This window comes from Apteryx rowi, unplaced genomic scaffold (genome assembly GCF_003343035.1).
Source record: "Apteryx rowi isolate R43461 unplaced genomic scaffold, aptRow1 scaffold_581, whole genome shotgun sequence".
NCBI classification, from domain to species: Eukaryota; Metazoa; Chordata; class Aves; order Apterygiformes; family Apterygidae; genus Apteryx; species Apteryx rowi.
The window spans coordinates 361,957-381,554 of record NW_020450851.1 but is presented as its reverse complement, the minus strand read 5'-3'; the positions used below and the strand labels follow the sequence as shown (position 1 = coordinate 381,554).

Below are 19,598 nucleotides of genomic sequence, written 5' to 3'. Positions count from 1 at the left end.
AAAAAAAAAAAAAAAGAAACTCAAGAACATTCCTAAAAGATAACTGCAGATACACGTCAGTGCCCAGCATTTCACCAAGAATAGCTCAACAGAAGACAACAGATCACATTGGTGCACAAGATACTCCCCAACATTCACTTGATGCACCAGAAGTCATTTCTGCAGCCAGCTCAGACAAGTCAGCTGGACAGTCAGACCCTTCCATCATGAGGGGCATTTCCCCCCCCAGCAATGATATGGTGCAGAGACCACAGCTCTGGGCCATGTTCACTGTAAGCCCAGATATCCTGAGAATGCAACAGTCCATCCCACTACTAATACTCATTCAGCACATATGCTGCCAGTCACACTAGCAGAGATACCAGCCTGCAGTGTAGCTCTCTTCCACTTGCTCTTCTGGACATATTGGTCTTGCTACCAATCAATGACCATGTCAAATTCTTCTTTAAATTGTCCCACAATTACCAACTTAGCTTAGGCATCAGCCTGAGGAGAGCCTTACAATGGAGTGAAGAGCATTTGATAGTCATCAGACAACAGGACCTGACACTAGTGAGGGACAAGCGGAAGTATACATGTCCTCTCCAAACAGAACAGAAGTCATCCACCACTGTGGACAGGCTCATCTTTAAACTGAATTACCTGATCTCCTAAAACAGTTCCTGATATTTGTATTTCCTGCCCTGGAGAAGAGGAATACATCAAGGCTGCAGCATGCACCAACACAGACACGCTCACCTGCAAAGGTGGAGCAGCAGTGGCAAAGCTAAGCATTTTGGAAGTAATCTCAGGGAAAAAGAATCCATTGCATATGCTGTTAATCCAAATTCTCTCTGATGCTACGCTCAGTGTTGTCTCCCCTCTTTCAAAAAGGGCATTTGCTCCTGCTTCAGCGTTCACAATTCAACCTGTGTCATGAAATTCAGCATTCTCTGGCACACATTAGTGCACATATGTTCCTCATCTCTGTAGGAGTAGTTACTGTACACCATGCATGAATTCAAGCCAATCTGTTGTGCTTAGTGGTGGTGGAACTGCAAGAAATGCTTCAATGACCCAGAAATTACAAAGCAAACAGAAAATGAATTGTTTAATATGAAAAAGAAATTGGGTATGAGATGCTAGGGCCAAGAGGTGATGAAGCTTAAGCTTCTCATGACTCAGGCACCTAATTATTTGAAGAAATAAAACAATACATTTTTCAGCAACTTCTCAAAAATCAGGTTTAATTTATTTCTGATCTCATCTCATTTTCAATTCTAGGCAGCTCTAGTGCAGCATTAAGAGGGGTTTTTTTGTTTGTTTGTTTTTTAAAAGGGGGGGTGGATTAGGTTTGATTGCATGAGCTAATCATAAAGTGACAATGCATGCCCCAAATCTATTTTACACAAGCTTGAACACACTAAAGCATTTGCTATCACACCAATTAGATGAAGACAGTGAGAGTAATATGTACGCAAGCGTTTCTCTTGCACCATTTTAATTTAAAAATTAAAAAGCTTTCTTGAACACACTTTTTGGACAACATCTGATATAAAAATTCCTACCTACTATGCTGCCCTGTGACTCTAGTCCCATGTCACCAGAGGAGTGCTGGGAAGAGCGTTTGGGAAGTGACTCTGCCAGACTCCGGTGTAAAGTGCGTCGTCTTCGTCTTAGAGCAACTAATTTTCCAGAATCTTCTATGGATTGATTGATTGCATATTCCTCCATTAGCAGGTCTGATTCTGCAGCGGAAAACAAGGCTCCTTAACTTTCCATTTGAAAGTGAAATCTGGAAAAAGCCTAGCGCTGAAGACAAATTGTAAGTGAGAGAAAAATAGGTGCGTCTTATGGTAAGTGAACTTAAAGCAGGTAACTGACAAATTACACTTTAACCTGTATTACTCAACCTCTTTGCTATACTGCACTTAACATATTTCTCGGATACAATGTACATATTTATCTTATGCAGGATGGTTTACTGGATATGCTACGCTGCAGTTGGAAGAGCACCTCCCAAGATGCTGTTAGACTGAGACTAGGAATTGTGTTAGACTGTAAAGCCTGCAGCTACAGCTGGACAGGCTGTTAACAGACGACTGGCTCAACAGGGAGGTGGGAATATGAAGATCACCAAGACTTTAGAAGTGATGCAGACGTAGCCAGGGAGTCTGCCAAGTGCCACTGCTTCTCTTCTCACCCATGATCAAGGAAATAATTGGATTAAGGACAGACACACAGTTCAGAGTAACAGCTTTTCTCCTGCTCCTCCTGCTTCCTTCAGAAAGCAGGAATTGACAAGGTCTACAGGAGCCCCTTGTTAGCATTAAGCCACCAGGCTTCTCTTTGCAGGTATATTGAGGAGAGGAACTTCTGACTTGGAGATTCCTTTGGTGTTGCCTTCTTTTCACACCTTTCCTCAGGGAATCAAGTTTGACAGACATGAAGACATACACAGGGAAGACAGCCTCCTTATTCCATCACAAAGAGGAAAAGCCTCACCAAGTTGTTTGAAGTTCTCCTGTATGCCTCCCCAGGTGTTCTTCTCAATTACAGATTTGACAAGGCCCCAAGGCTGTTTTTTGTACTTTACTTCTGCAGAAACCCTAATAAACAGAATGGAATAATGAAAAGAGTGCTCTGCTAGGTGGCAAAGTGATAACAGAGATCTCTCATCAGAAGCAGGCCTCTAGCATATGTCCATAATCTGAAATACCAACTGGAACTGCCTTGGCTTTCCATCTGAGTAACACTTACACTGAAGCAGGGAGACAGACAGACACTAGCAAAGATAACATATCTAGCTAAAGCCTCAGGAGATTAGAATTATGGGAAACATTTTGAAGTTTGTTTTCCTTTCAGACTCAGAGCAGCAGAGAAAACTTGTCTCTGCAAAGTGTTCTGACTGATGCAAAACATGTAATAGGCTTCAGATAAGAAAGTCTTGCCTTTTATTCTACATGTGTATACATGAGGTTTTACATGGGCACAGCAATGGCAGCAGGTGAAATTCAAAATTACCACTCATACACCAAATGCTAAATAGGATCAAGTTCCTACCCAGAGTAGATGGAAATTAAACTGTCATACTCCCTGGAAGACAGAGGGGAAGGCACATTCCTGCCTTGTGTTCCCCAGGTTAAGTTGATTAATAACGCTTCCAGAATAGAAAGGAATTGGAATAGGAATCCTTCGGAGTGTTGGTCCTAACAACTGAATGAATCTCAAAGCACTCCATAAAGGACAAAAGGGTAAGTGATTCCGATTTATTTAAAATAAAATAATAATTTAAAAAATCTTACCTTACTGGAATACACTTTTAAGCTACTTTAAAAATGCATCCAAATTAACCTATACCCACTGAGTTTCTAGTCTAATAGAACAGTATGTTTCAAATAAAATTTTAGACCCATTTTAAACACAGTACATAAAGCCAGCTTTAACAACAGGCTGTACCTTCTGTTCTGTACATGCTTGCTTTGTATACCGCATTCAAACTAAGGTTTCTGCTCTTACCCTATGGTTGTCATGTCTCAGAAGACAAATATAGCCCTCAAAGAGGAAGAATAACTCACTAGGAGTCGTTCAGAAGGGTTGCCCAAGACCCTTTTCTTCCCCTTCACCCTCTCCCCTGCAGGTACAGGGCTAGTCTTCAGCACTGTCATAGCCTGAGATAAACCAGAATGAAATCCAGGCTTGCCTACCTTTCTGGGTAATCAAGACTTGTAAATTTTAGTAGCTTTGTGTGTTGTATTTAGTAAGATCTTTTATTTTACATGATCAGAAAGTCTGACAAATACTGTGAACATGGAACTTGATCGCATCTGGCATTTTGGTTTTGACAAATGAGAAAAGAAAGGAAAGTATCTTTTAAGACTCCCTCATCTACCAGGAATCTAATGATGAAGACTGGTTCCCAAGTACCCTCATTGCAAAGACAGGGATGTTCCATTTCCCCTCTCAGCTCCCTGTGGAAACCATTCTCCTCTGTAGGCTCTTAGCAATGATATCTCAGAAACCACGTATCAAAAATATCTTACCTGGCTCTAATTTATTCCACTTAGACAACTGCACTCTAAAAACCACAAGGCTGTTTAGAACCCAGACCACACTCTTGGAGATGAGTTCTGTACCTTGTACAGTCGATGCAAGAGCTTGTTTCTCACTGAAATAATCAGATCCAATGACAGCAAATATGACAGGAGACACTAAGTTTATTTTCCAGAAGAGATCTCCAGCTTTGAAAGGAACTGGCCTAACCTACATCATAAGCAGATCTTTTCATTTCAGCGACCTATAACATGTATGCCTTGGCTTCTCCCCTCCCACTCCGTACCACTCTAGCTCACCGTAATCGACACTTGTGACTGGATGTGCGGCTGATGTAGTATCGGTTCACAGTGTAGAAATAATCATGGTAAGGGACATCATGGGTCAGCACCTCTGCATCCACTTGATATGACTGACCTTTCTGGCTCTGTTTATGCAGGACCTACCCATAAAATAGAAAGTTATATTAACGGTGTCCAATTTCTCCTTTTTTCAGCCCGAATTCCTTAGACTAGAACAACCATCTTCAAGTGAGCTGGAGTAAGTAAAAAGCCTGACCAAGCATCACAAAAATGGTAAAGAATGGCAAGCATGGGTTGGGTGGGGAAAGAGAAGATGCCTCCAACTAGAGCCAATATAGGCAGCAGTGGTACTAACCTCCTTCCCCACTAGCATTTCAGTGCAAGATACAAGATGAGCCACTGCCTCACAACCACAGCTCTGCTTTCAGCTTGAGCTATGAGACCTTTCCCAAAACACTTAATTCCATCCCACCCCCCTGTTTTCCCCCTCAATTCATACAATAAGAGGCTAATATTTCTTCCCATAGAGTTTGTGGGAGAAGTTTACAGCCATCTGTAAAGGTAGAAAGCCTGCCTCTCTAACTCCATCAACATTTGCTCATTAAGGGCAAGGTGGACAGCAAACCACCCTTGGAGATGCTATATTTAAACTCCAAAGCCACATTCTGCTCACTGAACTCTGTTCCACAGTCAGATCTGACAGATTACAGAGCTGACCTCTCCCTTACTTTAGGGGACATTGAACAGACACACACAGTACCTGCTTTTCAGTCGCAGTTGTGAACTTCCCACAGAGTGGATTGTTAATTGTTATAGTGTAGGTCAAAGTCCTCAACTGATTACCACTGGTATCTCTATTCCAAGGAGTTGATACAGCATCTAGATGACAAATTATGCATGCTAAATCACACACAAAAATGCATCATGTACTAAATTAGCTAAAGGCATTATTTCTATCCTTTCATATCAAAGTCAACCACAACCAGTTTAAGAACAGCAGCAGGGATAGAGGCATGGTAAACTGGCTCTAAATGGTTGCAGTCTTGCAGGAAAAGGGCAATTTGTAGTTCACTGAATGACCAAAAGTGAGACAGGAAATATGGTAGCTGAACCTGATGCTACTGAAAGGGACAAACTTGGGGAGGAGTGTAGAGAGTAAGCAAGTAAATGAAAATATGCCATTTCCCATCTGCTTAAGATGAATAGATTCACTTAGCATTTCCTAAAGCTTTTGCCACTTTGCCTTCAAAGCTGACACTGAATAAATATTACCGTTTTGGACTTAATTTTCTGTTCTTACGATCTCAATGAATAAAGTTTACTCATCCAGAAAATTAAAGCCTGTGAGCATCATTTAGGAGGATGCAACAATTTCTTCTGCACCAGCTGTACAGATTCTACTATTTCTGGGACATAATGTGATCAAAAATACACCACACAATGCAACAACTTAATATCCTACCCAAAGATCAGGCATTATGGTTGCAATGTTGTGGTATGCTGTGAAATGAGGTTCTACTCTGAAACACAACTGATCTACACAAACAGGCCAGCTTTAAATATTCTCTTTCATAGTAGAACATTAGAATTGCAAAATTCACTTTTAAAGCAAGGAGAAACTAAAGTTCAACTCAACCCTATTTAACATTTCTCAGAGGTTGAAAATTTCAGGATATTTTATAACACAGACAGAAGAGAAGCATATATTACCTACTATACTCCTGGAACTGAGAAACCTCTGCATGAAGTGGGAATTGGTGAAAAGGATTTCAAACATCTTGTCTGCAGTGATGTGGAAAACTCTGTTTATAAAAAGTCTCCCATAGAGATCATTCTCAGAGACAGTCTCCTTCACTGCTAAGGAAAGGCAGAGAGATCAGGTTAAGAGAAGAGCAACACTGTAAAAACTTCCTAATATTCTAAGCTTTATTACAGCTCAAGCCCTTCCCAAGCTTGCATCAGCAATTGCTTCTCAGTCTCAAATCTAACAACCAATGAGCTGCTGTCACAGTTCAGCAGATTGTCTGTAAAAGCAAAGCCTAGGGCTGATTTTCTAGCTCTCCCCAATTATCTCCCTTTACAAACATAAGTTGATAAGTCAACATCACACAGTCCTGTCACTTCAGTTCTCCCTTCAGTGTTCTACTAATCCTATAAGAAACATTTGGGAAGATGAAAGTTCTTCATTTAATATGTGTGTCTACCGCATGAAGGACACAGGTCAAAGCAAGCAGGATAGTGAGAGCATGTTAGTTCTCATTTTTACTTGTGGCTCGTTTCAGAGCATTGCTTTTAACTTATATCTGTAGTATCCATGTTCCAGGGGACCAGCTACAGACTCACATAAACGCACCCTTTCCCAAACTGCTTCTATTATAAGCAGAATACAATAGGTGTCCTGCTCCAGTTTACAGTACTGAAAAGTACACCGAGACACCTTCTCATCTTCCCCTATTTCAAGCCACTGACAAGGACCCCAATGGTTTATTGTGCCTGCAACACTGAGTTTTGCTTTTTCTGCCTCTTGATGGTTGCTGGTATGACTCAGCTTTGTGGTTTTCTCAGCCACTCTTGCAAAAGATGTAGGATAGAATTATAATCCTGAAGAGAAAGTGGCTTCCTGTGCCAGCCCCAACTCAATCTGCATATGTTTTAGAAATAAGTCTATCCTAAGTTATTGTCACCAAAAAAGCCAACCAAAACCCAAAACACTCCCCACACCACCAAAACCAAAAAACATTACTGAAAACAAATCTTGGGGAAGTGAGACAGAAGTCAGGACAACTAACCTTTCAACTGATAAAAATGAATGCTCAGGGCTAGCAAAGGTCAATGCCAGCCACCAAAGAAAAGGTAACTTGAATATCACGCTGTAGTTCACAAGCTGCCTATAGGCTAAGGTTACAGCACTTAAAACATTACTATTTTGTAGCAGTCAGTATTGATAAATGTAAACGTAGCAACTAAACACCATACAAAATTCCCCAAAATTCCCCAATGAAAGTCACTTCCGACTCCCAGCAGACTAATATTCTAGTATTTCTTCTAGCCTGTTAGAAGGCTCTGTAGTATTCAAACATCTGTCTCAAAACAAAGTAATCTTTGACCTAATCAAGCTTCAATGCAGGACCCCAGAAGTGAAGCTTAAGTGCTCTATTTTTATGCTTGCACAAGAGATGGACTTCCTGCCTATGCTATGTTCTGCTTATGAAATGTCTATTCAATTGCAGGGTAGAACAGAAAGTGAGCATGTATTAAGAGGTCCATTAACCAACCACTGTGTAGTCAGTATTTGCTAGCATACAGCATCCGCTGTGTAGAAATGTACTGCAGGGAGCCAGAAATTCAGCTTGGGTTCTCAGCCTATGTTCACTGTACTTCCTCTCAAAGAATGCACCTAGTTCCACCAAAATTCAGTCTCTGAGTGAGCTGTAAGTTTGACCTCAGCTAGTAAGTCCTCAACATTATAGACCTCTACCATTTTGGAGTGCACTCCCCCCTTCCGATCTCCTACTAAGAGACAAGAAGCTTCAGATACTTTGGTGTTGACATGCCCTCTGACCACCGCACATCAGCTACTCACTCTGGTTGAGATTTACTCAGCTGGCCTTTGACATGCCCAAGGAATCATCGCTACCACTTGAGAAATACAAAGGCCCAGACACTATCAAGTTACCATAATTCAAATGAGCTTTGACAGCTATTTGTTTATGTGCTAGCAAATGCAAGACACTACAGACCACTTTTGCCCCATGAGGCTTAGCTAGATTAAACAATTTTACATTCACCCGCAACACCTGAGGACATATAGTTTTTGTGCTGATATGTTGTAATTTGATAAGCCACAGCAGCTTCTTATATGCTGAAAGCCCATGCATTATTATTTTAAGGTCCAGACTTTGCTACTTGGATATTTTTCTCTTCAAGCATAAAAGTGTCTCCTCCTTGCACTAAGCCTTAAGCTATAGTGAATTCTGATCACTTTGCTCTTACGTGAGAGCATTCATGGTCTATAATATCTTTTACTCTGTAGACACAAAAGTTCCTGTTACCTGATTTGCCTATGTATTGACTATTTCTTAGAAACATGATTAGACAGGCAGTGAGCTGCCAAGTGCTAAAAAGTATCCATTCAAAAAGATGTTTTTATATACAGTCTGTCAGCTCTTGAAAAATCCATGGTGTTATCACACAAAACAGTATTTTCAGAAAACCCAAGCTCAAATTGAGGTTGATACATCAGGCTCATCAGCCACTTTGGATGCTTCGATTCAAACAGCTGTTTTTCAGAAAGCCTGAAAGTCTTTCAGACGATAGGCCTGGAATGTGCATGTGTTCATGCTTCTATGAATGCCACATCTGGGGAAGCTGCTATTCACCACATGCAGCAACAGCTCAACAAGCTTCAAATCACTTCCATCTGGGCCTCCGAGTTCACCTGCGGAAGGCCCAGATGAATCAGTGGGCAGAAGCAGTGGCACAACTAAGAACAAATGTAAAGTTTACCCACTTGCAATTTGGGCAGAATAAAATGCTTTAACCGCTTGTCTCTGCTTCAAGTAACACGCACATTTGTCTACTGTTACCTTTTGTTTGTTTTTAAACTCACACAGGTAAACCTACCTACTTTTTATCTATCAAAACACTAGAGCAACATCAAACATTTTACAGATTACCTAGGGCTGACTTAGAAATAGCGTTTATGAACAAAAAGTATCTACTTCTGCAGACACTAGTCTAAGCCCTTAACTTTTAATGTTATTCTAGCCCCTCAGCAGTATGCGATAATCAACTGCTAGCTTTCTCTGCCTGAGTATACTTGTAGATGAATCGGAGATACCATTTGATGGTAAGAAAACATCAGATTATTCTGACTAAGTTAGGCTCCCTAGTGACCAAGATCCAGAAACAAGTGCATCACCCAGAGCATCCTGGTTCAGCATAAAGACAGCAAGTCTGTTCCCTCCCCCACTACTGTCTTGCACTTCACAAGGTCATTTTCATCACTGCAAGGCAAGCTGTGAAATACTCTTCGGATATAATACCATTATGTGCCAGTGATTGCAGAGGTTTGAAAACATCTGCAGTGCTAGACAAGACAGACAAAGTTGGGAGGGAGGGAAAAAGAGTTGTTTCTAGTCTTCCAACTCCCATTAACTGCCAACAGCTTACAAAGCTAAAAGCAAGCCACAAGCAAAAAACAAACAAACAAACAAACAAAACCCACCACCACCACACTGAACCAACAGCAGAGACTGTCAAACACATCGGTAAGAGGGTTGATTTCTCCAGTCCACAGAGTTGGGGCAGAAAAGGAGAGAAAAAACGTATTTACACAGAAATTGGCATGAAGAACATGCCGACTGGAGACCTTAATAACCAGAAACACCCAAAAAATCAAGTCAATAAAATCTCTTCCTAGAATGACCATGTTTCACATACAACCTATTTCAAGACTATAGCAGCAGTACTAACCATTATCAAGGAACTCTCCTATACTTCTAAAAATTTAGTGTAAAATTCACTGGGAAGATGCACTGAGTAAATTCTGTGAGAATACCAGCTTTTCTCAGTTTACAAAATAAGATTTATACCTTTTGCCTTTATGCAACTCAGATTTCTAAACCCCAAAGCAACAAATACTTGACAGTTATACATTGAACATGTACTTTCAGTAGTTTGCTTAACGTCAGCAAGATAACAGGACTACTCTTCTTTACATACACTGTATATGCAGAATTTCACATCTTGAAATAAACAGGGCTGAACTCATTTCAACCACTCCATATTTCCCTTTCAGCCCATCTATCCCCATCTGCAAGAAAAGACAAACCATCACTATATCCAACTTGCAGTACCACAGCTTAAACAGTTATGCTTTCCTGCAGATTGCACATTTAGAGTGCATATTAATGCAAACAGTGCAATAAGTCTGACAAGTTTATGCAGAGTGTTCAGAAATTTTATGATGTCCCCATACATAGTAAAGCTTTCTAACAGAAAACAAACAAACCTGTTTTCCATTTTTCAAGCTTTCCCCTTCTTTCTTTGAAGTATTTTATGCTGCCGCACATCACAGTTGCATGCATACAAAGCATAGTCACTTGAAAAAATTCAGAATCTGCTGGCTTTATTTTGGGAATATATATTCTATGCTTGAGCTAAAATTTGTTTTCTGAAATTTAGACTTAAGCTGCAGATACTGTTTTTTAGCTTAACCAAAAAGCTTTTGTCATGGCCCAAGATTTATACTTAGGCCCTAAGAAACCAAACAAAAGCACCAAAATGCATTCCATGAAGCCAATGGTGCACAGAGACCCCCCTCCCCATAAGGAGCATGAGAATTGCCTAGAACAAGGGCACTCGTGTTGCGAAGGCTCTGATGTTCTGGCTTTTGGACCTTGGAGCTGGAGAATGACAGTCTTCAGTTTGCCCCTCACCTTATTTGCCAGAAGGCCTCCGTGGGCAGCCCGAGTATGAGCCAGAGGACACAAGAGATTAATCGGCATGGGTAAACCTTTGCCATGTGGGAAAGCTAGTTTCGTTTGCATGAAGGAATTCACCTTGTAAGAGTATGGGGACAACTGCAATAGAAAACAGACAGAGAAACAGAAAGAAAAAAAATTCTAAGCATGAAGAGGGGAATCAGAAAAGATTAACATGTTGTAGGACTAGAAAATCCTGCTCTGAATACAAAAACCACTCATCTTGGGGGAGAGAGGAGAAATAAGAAAAGCAGTATGAATCCAGTTCTCTTAAAGAGAGACATCTCCAGTTTAGTATATTCTATTTGCTCAACATCAACACAGGGATGACAGCTAGTCTTTGCTACTATTATTTAGGTAAACAGCAGCAAAGACTATTTGCAGTTACACTGGAGATCTTTGCCACAAAAGAAAAAAAAAAAAAAGCCAAAAGAAGAAGAGAGGATAGGAAAACCACAAAATATCTAAAACATAAGAAGGCTGAAGCTTACTGCTGCTCTAGGAGATATACCTGTGATGGAGGAAACAATTTGCGAAGCTTAAGTGTGTAGGAATATGGCATACACAGCAACCTGTTAAGAGTATGCAGACTCACAAAAATTATACAACTTGAACATGCATTACAAGTGAAATTCGAACTCAAGTGAAAACAGAAGCAATGTTGGTGAGCAAAAGAAAAGTTAACTAATTATAAAGTATATCCTCAGGCAAAGATCATAACTTCAGGTGGCCAATTCAATCTATAACTTAGAAGCCTTCCTGGACATTCCCATGCTGCCAAGTTAATAGCTTCCACAAGGACCTTCAATTGCCAACTCCGATCRAAGGGATGAGGTGCAGAGTTTCTTGGCCAGATTAAGAACTGGCCTCAACTGACTATGCTGTTCTACTCCTGCCAACATGTGATGAAAGTAAGTTATATCTCTGTATGAGAGAAATACTCAGCTACATCTGAGCACACTGCTGCTGAGCTTTTCTGTCCTTCACTTTGCTTGCCACCTTCCCATATGGCTTTTGAATCAACTCAGGTTGTGTGTGCACCTTGTACTAAAGGCATTTACAGAGTCCATTCTTGGGATATTTAACAGAACCTCCACCACAGCTTATACATCAGCACTTCAAACAGCTATGGCCCTTTGGCACAAAAGAGTTCCCCACAGTAAGGGGAATGCTCACCCTTAAGAGAGCTGGACCTGTCAGGGGCTTTTTGGGAACCACAGAACAAATACCCACAGAATTCAGCACAAATCTTTGTCATCCAGTCAAGGATGACAATCAAGGCAAGGCACAATCCAGCCCTACTCTTCCTTCAGAACATAGTATGAAACCCCGTACAAAAAACACTGAGACATACAGCTACACTTTTCTGTTCTAGGGTAAGAACTAGAAAGGAAGCATGTAACACAGCCAAATTATATTCACTACATTACTACAGTATCCAAGCTCCTTCTAGTCTTCCACTGGGCAATGAAATATGAGGATGGTAGAATAGGATCCACTAAGATACTAAATCTGCTGGCATGCAAAAATGCAATCTGCTCTAAGATATCTTTAATATTTTAAGGTTTTTCATCTTCAGAGCAGGATTCAGAACATGCACAGTACATTCCTGACAGCTGGAAGTTGTCTTGCCTGGACTTCCTCAATTCATTCCATTGATAACATTGAAAACTAGATGCCTTAAGTAGAAGCGCAAAAGAAAAGAAGAGATATTACAGAAGCTTCAGAGCAGCCTGAAATGCTTCCCTTCAGTTCCCAAGTGAAAACAAGGAAGGGAAGATATTTGAAACTCTGGTGACAGCATGCAAAGTGAAAAAAAACAACAGAAATCTTTAAGAAATAACTTAAACTTCGAAAAAGTGAAATTATCAGCAACTCTTCACCAGTCAAATGGGAAAGAAACAAAACTACAGCTTTAGTTCTAAAAAAAACCAAGCAGTGTTGAATTTAGAAATGGAATAAGATACAAGGAGTTCTTGTTGCAGTTCTGTGAAACAAGTGAAACTTGTTTGCTAGAAATGACAAAAAGCTTTCTAACTTGCTCCACAAGAGAGGACAATCATGGGAGTCAGTTTGTCATATCACTTCCCAACTGTTAGACTTACCTTCTTCACTGTCTGAGGCACTGCTCTTCTCTGGAAGGTTTTCATTCTCATTCAGATCCAAGGACTTTTCTGAGGACCTACTCCTGAGTAGATTAACAGGTTTTCTTTCTGAAGATGGAAGCGGGCTCTTTATTTGCTTCTCACTTGGGGACTCCTCCACCTGAGATACCCAAGAAAGAGGCATCAATAACTACTGGCCACAAAAAAAAAAGTTAGAAAGTTACTTTCAAAGGAGAAAGTCATATAAAGGAAGCCACAAGTTCTATCTGCTCACTTATCACACAGTCAAGTACTAATCCCTCCCTTGTTCCCCTACCACGGCCAGCCTCCCCTCTTTATTTCAGACTCTTCCACTTCACCCTGGTAACAAGGCAGACTTGCTCATCTGCACTGTCATACCAAGAGCTGCTATAGAAGGGGTGGGGGGGTAAGCCATTTACTCCCCACCCAGACCTCTTGCACCCACCAGCAAGTTTGGTCCCTTTTCCTGCACGAGCACTAGCATTTACTGGCCCATTAACCAGATTATTCACTTTTTTAATGGTAGGGTATTAGCAAAGGGTCCAACAATCCTGAGAGAAAACACAAAAGTAAGCAGGACTTCCCCTGTCAGCAGGATTAAATAAGCCAAATTATGTATTTGAAAAATGCTCATTTTATATGGCTCCACTAGCCTTTGGCCACACAAAAGGTATAGAGTATGATGGCTGTAGAGGTTTTAAAACAAAACAACCCCCCCCCCCCACACACACACACACAGAGCAAACAAAAAACCCACACAGAATCTCGAACACAGAGGCAGGACATCCTCCAAAACATTACTGAATCAAAGATGCAACTTTGAACCCAGATTTTTAATACATGTGGACTAAGCTTACCAAAGCATGCCATTATACACTTCAAGAAGTGTATGCTAGTGAAACTTCATGTACAGCACTTGTGTATCTTAAAGTATCACCCTAAAAGCTTGGCTACCAGCTAAGAGCCATGGTCTTTATTCTAAACTTTTCCTCAAAGCTCCCATTGCCTTCAGAGGAACAACAGTCAGAGATCAGTAGTGCGGGCCTCCAAATACTGGGTTACATGGATCATAATTAATAAGATCAGGCCTTCCCAACTAAGTAGTTCTGATTCATCTGCAATACTGTCTTCCCTAAAAATTACTCAGCACTAACTCAAAAAAGCAAGTGCATTAGCTACTTAAACAATTGTGATGCTTCCTGTACTTCTAAGCTTTCTTCAAAATAAAGCTTGTCTACTTTTTTGTGCAACTGAGGGACCGTTAACAGAAGGTGGGTGGCTGGAAAACAGACAGACATGCATCTGACTGCAGTATAAGCAGGCAAAGATATTCCCTCAAGGTCAAAAGAGAAAAGGAAGGCTGCATCAGAAAAGCAGATCAATTAACAAATGTTCCCATTGAAAGGAACTACCATGGCTGAAGTTATTCTCAGTTCCACAATAGGAACTAAGACAGAAACCAACATTTTATGTCAAAATGCCATGCCAATGAGGATGGAAGCGAGAAAGTAGCCAATTCTGGCAAAACATTTCGCCTGAAAGGTAGCACACAGATCCAAGCCACAGTATTTGATAAAGATTAGGGATCTGATGAATAGGTGAAGCTCAGACCAGCACTATAAGAGCAGCCCCACTCTGCCAGGCACAAAAAAGGAAAGTCAGGTTCAAGTCAGAAGACTGGGGAAATAACTTCTACAGAAAAATCCCTTCAAGATTTCATGGAAAAGGGAACTTCTGCTGAGGTTTTTGAAGCATCTGTGCTGCAGCTCTTAAATATAGTTTTTTTGTTTCTATTCCTCCCTTTTTTTTCCCCTCCCCCCTCCCCCCTTTTTTTTTTCTTTTTTGTGGAGGGAACACTAAAGAGTCTAATGATTTAAAGAGTCATCAACTGGAATTAAGGCTGTATTATTTCTTCCTTATGTACATTTACCTCCTGAGCTAGTCTAATACTGCCAAGCTCTGCGTCAATGCTTTTCTGTTTTTAGCTATGAACAGCAGGCTCCAGAAGTAGAACTCTGTCAGGTCTCCCACCCTAAGAGAGGTGGAAGAAGGTGGCTGAAAAGACAGGCAGTAAAAGGTGTTGCCTGCATTTAGATGAACTACACTTAGAGAAGCACACATGCCATGACCAGTGTTACACACAGACATTCTGYAGTCAACAATGGACAGCTATTGACAACACTATTTTTTCCAAGACAATTCCAGTAATATCAGCCAACCCCTCCATTAATTCAGATCTCCTTTTAAAAGAGCTCCTAGTTTCCTTTGCCTGTCAGAGCAGTAAGAGAGGTAAACCTGTTTCCCTTGAATCTTTGAAGGATCATTAATCAAGTTTTGTGCCATCATTCGCAAGGCCTCTGGATAAATGTATTCTAAGCACTACCATCCCCTCCTGTTGACCGGGTACTTCTAGAAACATACTATAATCCTGGGCTCTGGAGAGAGTGTTGACATTCCTGAGAAATACAAAATAACACCTATAGCTAAACCAAGCCATGTATTTTAGTTACCTGAAACAGTAAACTAAACAGTTTAGTTAAATGTTTATCAAGATTGCAGTGCTACACTTTAATTACAGGTCTTTTTAAAGGCAGATTATTCAGAGCAGAATCTCAGGATTTTTCCCTGCTTTCAGATCAAATCCCTGGACATTTCTGTTTACCAACATGCCCAGTTAGCTTTGGAACCTAGAAGGGAGATCTCTGGGAGCACCACCCAGCAGGCAAACATAAAACACCTTTTCCAGACAGAGCAGGTATTTTAAAACGGTTTGTCCTTGTGCAAATAAGACTGTAAAAAATATCCCAGACAAGGCTACCTGGTTAGGTTTTAGTTATCCTGAACAGCCCAAATCCCAGCAGCATTCACAATCTTCCCAGGCCTCTGCAACAGCTCGCCAGAAACCCCGTTTTATTCTGCTAGGATTTCCATCAAGGTTACCCATCATCCTACTAAGCTTTTAACACCTGACTTCTGACAAACCCTAACACCAGTATTGTTTGCTGCATATCAGTCTGTACTCATCAACTCTGGTTTCTGCAAAATCCTTTAAAGCCTCTTTAACCCAAATCAGTTTTAGCAAGTAAAAAGAGCCAGAAGAATTATATGATAGTCAAGGACTATAAGCCTCTCCTTTCCTCCCTCCCCAATTTTTCAAAAACAGAGACAGCAATTAGGTACCCAACCCCAATTAAGTTTAAGAGATGCCTTAATGCTCTATTCCCCCCTCCCCCCCCAACCAGGGTATTTCCCTTAGGATATCTATTAACCAAGAGAAAGTGTCTGTAACTTTTTTGTAGTACAACTGCACTTAAGAGCCCCAATGACTGTGCCAGACACTGAACACCTCAGATACTACCCCTAAGGCACGTCCTCTTCCAACCAGCTCATCATATACACAAATTCACACAACATCGTGAAAGAAACACCATGGTCATTCAGCTTTAATCCCCCAAAAGGGGAGGGAAAAATCCATCTTTATTACACCAACATTTTTTTCCCATCCTTTCTGAAACATTCACGAAAGTTCAATTAAAACAAAAATTCATAGATTCACAACAGACTAGAGTTAACCTCCAGAAGCAAGGATGCAAAGCATAAACTACCCTCTAATAAACCTCATCTATAGGAGAGATAAAAGGAGGATATGAGGAGATATTCTTTAAAGACAAATGTCTCAGAGCAAGCAATACAGTGTTGGAAGTGAACAAAAGCATTAATTTCATAAAACACTTGCATAAAAATGCACAGGGCCCCTAGCAAGGTGGCTAAAACATGGTTTGTTTTGTTCTACATCTTAGAAGACCAAGGCATAAGCCTCACTATGTTCTAGCCAGGTTATGCAGTGAATTAGTGATATGACATTGATGTTTGTTCATTGCTCAAATTCAAAAGCACAGCCTTCTCAATTGCCAAAAGTCTAAAAGACATTCTTGCAGTCTAAAGACATTCATGTTCAATTTCTGTGCTGTGAAAGCCTTCTAGACTATCACAATTTTTCACAGACTATTTTAGAAGGCGTCAGCCCCATGCACCCTTATCCTTTTGTATAAATGTACAAATTATACATGTTTATTAGCTACAAGTAGCAAGAAAGGCTGTGTCGCCACTTACTTCTGGCAATGTGCCCCCATTGAGCGACTCTCTATCTGTTTGAAGAGGGGGTTCCTGAGCTGAGCCAGTCATTTTAGGTAGTTTTTCATCCTTTTCTCCAGAATCATCACAAACACTGGATCTGTCCAATGCAAAAAGGAAGATATGTTTTCAATTTTTCAGTTTTGATAGCTCAAAAAAAAAAAACCCACCCTTTTTTTTTTTTTAAATAACACAAACCATGGCTTTTCATCCAATATTAAGACTACCAACTCATTCTTTCCACATCCAGCTCATTAACCCATCAAGTCATGTTCCTCACCCATACTACCTCTCAAAATTCAGCTTCTGCCTATAAGGTTAATAAACCCAAACACTCATGAATTGGAGAGAAAGTGAGCGCTGTGGGAACACACTAAACCCGGGTAGCCTAGGCCAAATTTGGGAAAAAAATGTTTTAAGAAAGTTTAAGACAAAGTTTTTCCTGCATCCCTTATTACTGAGTTGCATAGTAGTGTATTTTCATGGAAAATGTCTAGGAAATATTTAATAGAACATCTTTTGAAGCTTACAGTGAGCTTGGAGGATTTTTTTCTAACACACTCAGGTAACACAAGAGTAAAAAAGAGACAAGCTACATTGTTCAGCTTTCTAGAGCTACTTATTTACACATATATTCAAAATTAAAGCCTCACTATTAAAATAAAATTGAAATTTCATAAGCTAGTGTTTGTTCCAAGAAGCCAAGGAAAAAATTTTTTTCTTTTTTTAAAGATCCATATACAATTAGATTCTCCTAACTTCCTAAATCAAACTGAACACAATACAAAAATAAGCTATCTAAAACAAACCAGATAGACTTTAGGAAAACAAAGAGTTACAGTCTCCATGGAAGAGAGGAGGAGAGGAAGTGTCTGAATATCACACAGATTCCTATTCCAGACTGCCCCTCCATATTGTTGAATGACATATAGATCTTGGCTAGATATTATCATGAAAAAGGCTAATATTTAAGATATCCTGCCCTCTCCACAAGCAGACCCAGGAAAAACAAATTCTTCCTATCTCCCTCCCCTAAGGGGCCTCAGCTGTGCACCTAATACTTTAGACAATAAACACAATTAAGTTTTTATTCATGTTCAGTTTTCTTTGCATCCTTTTATTCTAGGTTTGACCTTTCTGGTAAGGCTACAGCAGCACTTTGGAAAAAAGAATCTCTAAGAAAAAGGACATTGCTTCTCCATGAGTATTCCATTAGCTTTATAACCTGCTCTTACCGAGACTGCCCATTGTCCTCAGATGATGAGTGAAAGCTCTCCATCTCCTCGGTATTCAGGCCCAGCTCAGAGCCATAGCTCTGGTGTACCAGGTGCCAGAATTCCTGCCTGGTCAGTCTCTGAAAGAAAGTAAGCTAGTCAAGAACTGCAGTATGGGACAGTAAGGCACAGCAGCTAAAACGGTAAGTTGTTTAAATTATGCCACAGCCTTTAACCTCACTTCTGACAAGGACTAAAAGCACTTAGCTATCGCATTTCAAGATTGGATTTCAGCATTTTGGGGAACTGGACTCCCGTCTACTCCATGCTCAACCCATCACTGTTCAACAAATAAAGGCAAACATTAAAAAATGTTATTTCAAGGAAAAAAAACAATACACTTCTAGCCACCACTAACTTCTTAATTCATCACCAACATTTTCACAGTTACCTTCAAAATAGTTCCCTCTTGAATTCCATGGAATATGGCACAAGACAAGACCAGAAGCTAGCAGACAGCAGAGATTCCCTCTTTGACCTTGGACAAACTGCTTAATAGATATACGCCTCTGTTTCCTCATGATAGCACTTTACAAGTGGTGACAGACTAGCATTTGAGTCACTAGAGACAGCAGCATCTAGAGACAGTCAACTGTCCATCTTGCTGAGGTGGGATGGGAGGTACTGGATTTGGAAAAATGCCAGACTTCCTTTACCTGAGAGGATTGCCTTATTCAGTAAACTGACTGTTAACCTGACTCTCAGCCAGCAACTCTTTTCTTCTGCTATACTCTCCCTCTGCACCACTCTACAAATTCCCACAATTAGTGGGATATATTTAAGTTCTCTCAGATCATCAGGAAAGTTAAGAAAGTGAAAGTATGACAAACTCCTATCTGCAAAGTAAGCAACTGGTTTCAAAGTCCACTCCTCTGGGCTGTCAATGGCTCAAAGAATGGGATTTAAACAGAGCTCAGAGAATGATACTAGCAATCTTTAAAGAAACACACTGCACTGGAAAATGTGCCTCAGCCACAATCCATATTGATCAAGGGAACAGAACTTTGCTAATGAAGCAGTAACACAAGTACTGCTTACTATTTGCATGAAATGATCACAGTAAATACCCATGCATTATTTAAAGGCCTTTTAAATGATCCTACCCTCCTCCTTGCTCCGCCTGCGGAGTGTTACACTACCTGCAATTTTAGACAGACGAACAAACAAAAGATAATCCGCAAATGTAAATGCTCACCTACGCGCACCGTGAACGTTTGAGCCGTGTGGCAGGCACGCGCGCCCCCC

The 19,598-nt window shown here is 40.5% G+C and overlaps 1 protein-coding gene across 8 annotated transcripts in view; it reads right to left on the bottom strand.

Moving 5' to 3' along the window:
• Window positions 1–19,598, bottom strand: part of GRAMD1C (GRAM domain containing 1C) — a 58,878-nt gene that overhangs the window by 3,889 nt on the left and 35,391 nt on the right. For 3 of the 8 annotated variants that reach the window (XM_026082560.1, XM_026082563.1, XM_026082567.1), the window contains 9 exons: window positions 18,315–18,433; window positions 17,059–17,179; window positions 12,925–13,084; window positions 6,045–6,191; window positions 5,095–5,213; window positions 4,332–4,474; window positions 2,485–2,588; window positions 1,548–1,727; window positions 643–738 (listed from right to left, as the gene is read on the bottom strand). In XM_026082560.1, coding sequence (XP_025938345.1) covers window positions 643–738; window positions 1,548–1,727; window positions 2,485–2,588; window positions 4,332–4,474; window positions 5,095–5,213; window positions 6,045–6,191; window positions 12,925–13,084; window positions 17,059–17,179; window positions 18,315–18,433 — 1,189 coding nt within the window. The remainder of the gene's footprint in view (window positions 1–642; window positions 739–1,547; window positions 1,728–2,484; window positions 2,589–4,331; window positions 4,475–5,094; window positions 5,214–6,044; window positions 6,192–12,924; window positions 13,085–17,058; window positions 17,180–18,314; window positions 18,434–19,598) is intronic. The other 5 variants (XM_026082562.1, XM_026082565.1, XM_026082566.1 and 2 more) reach the window with 3 other exon arrangements.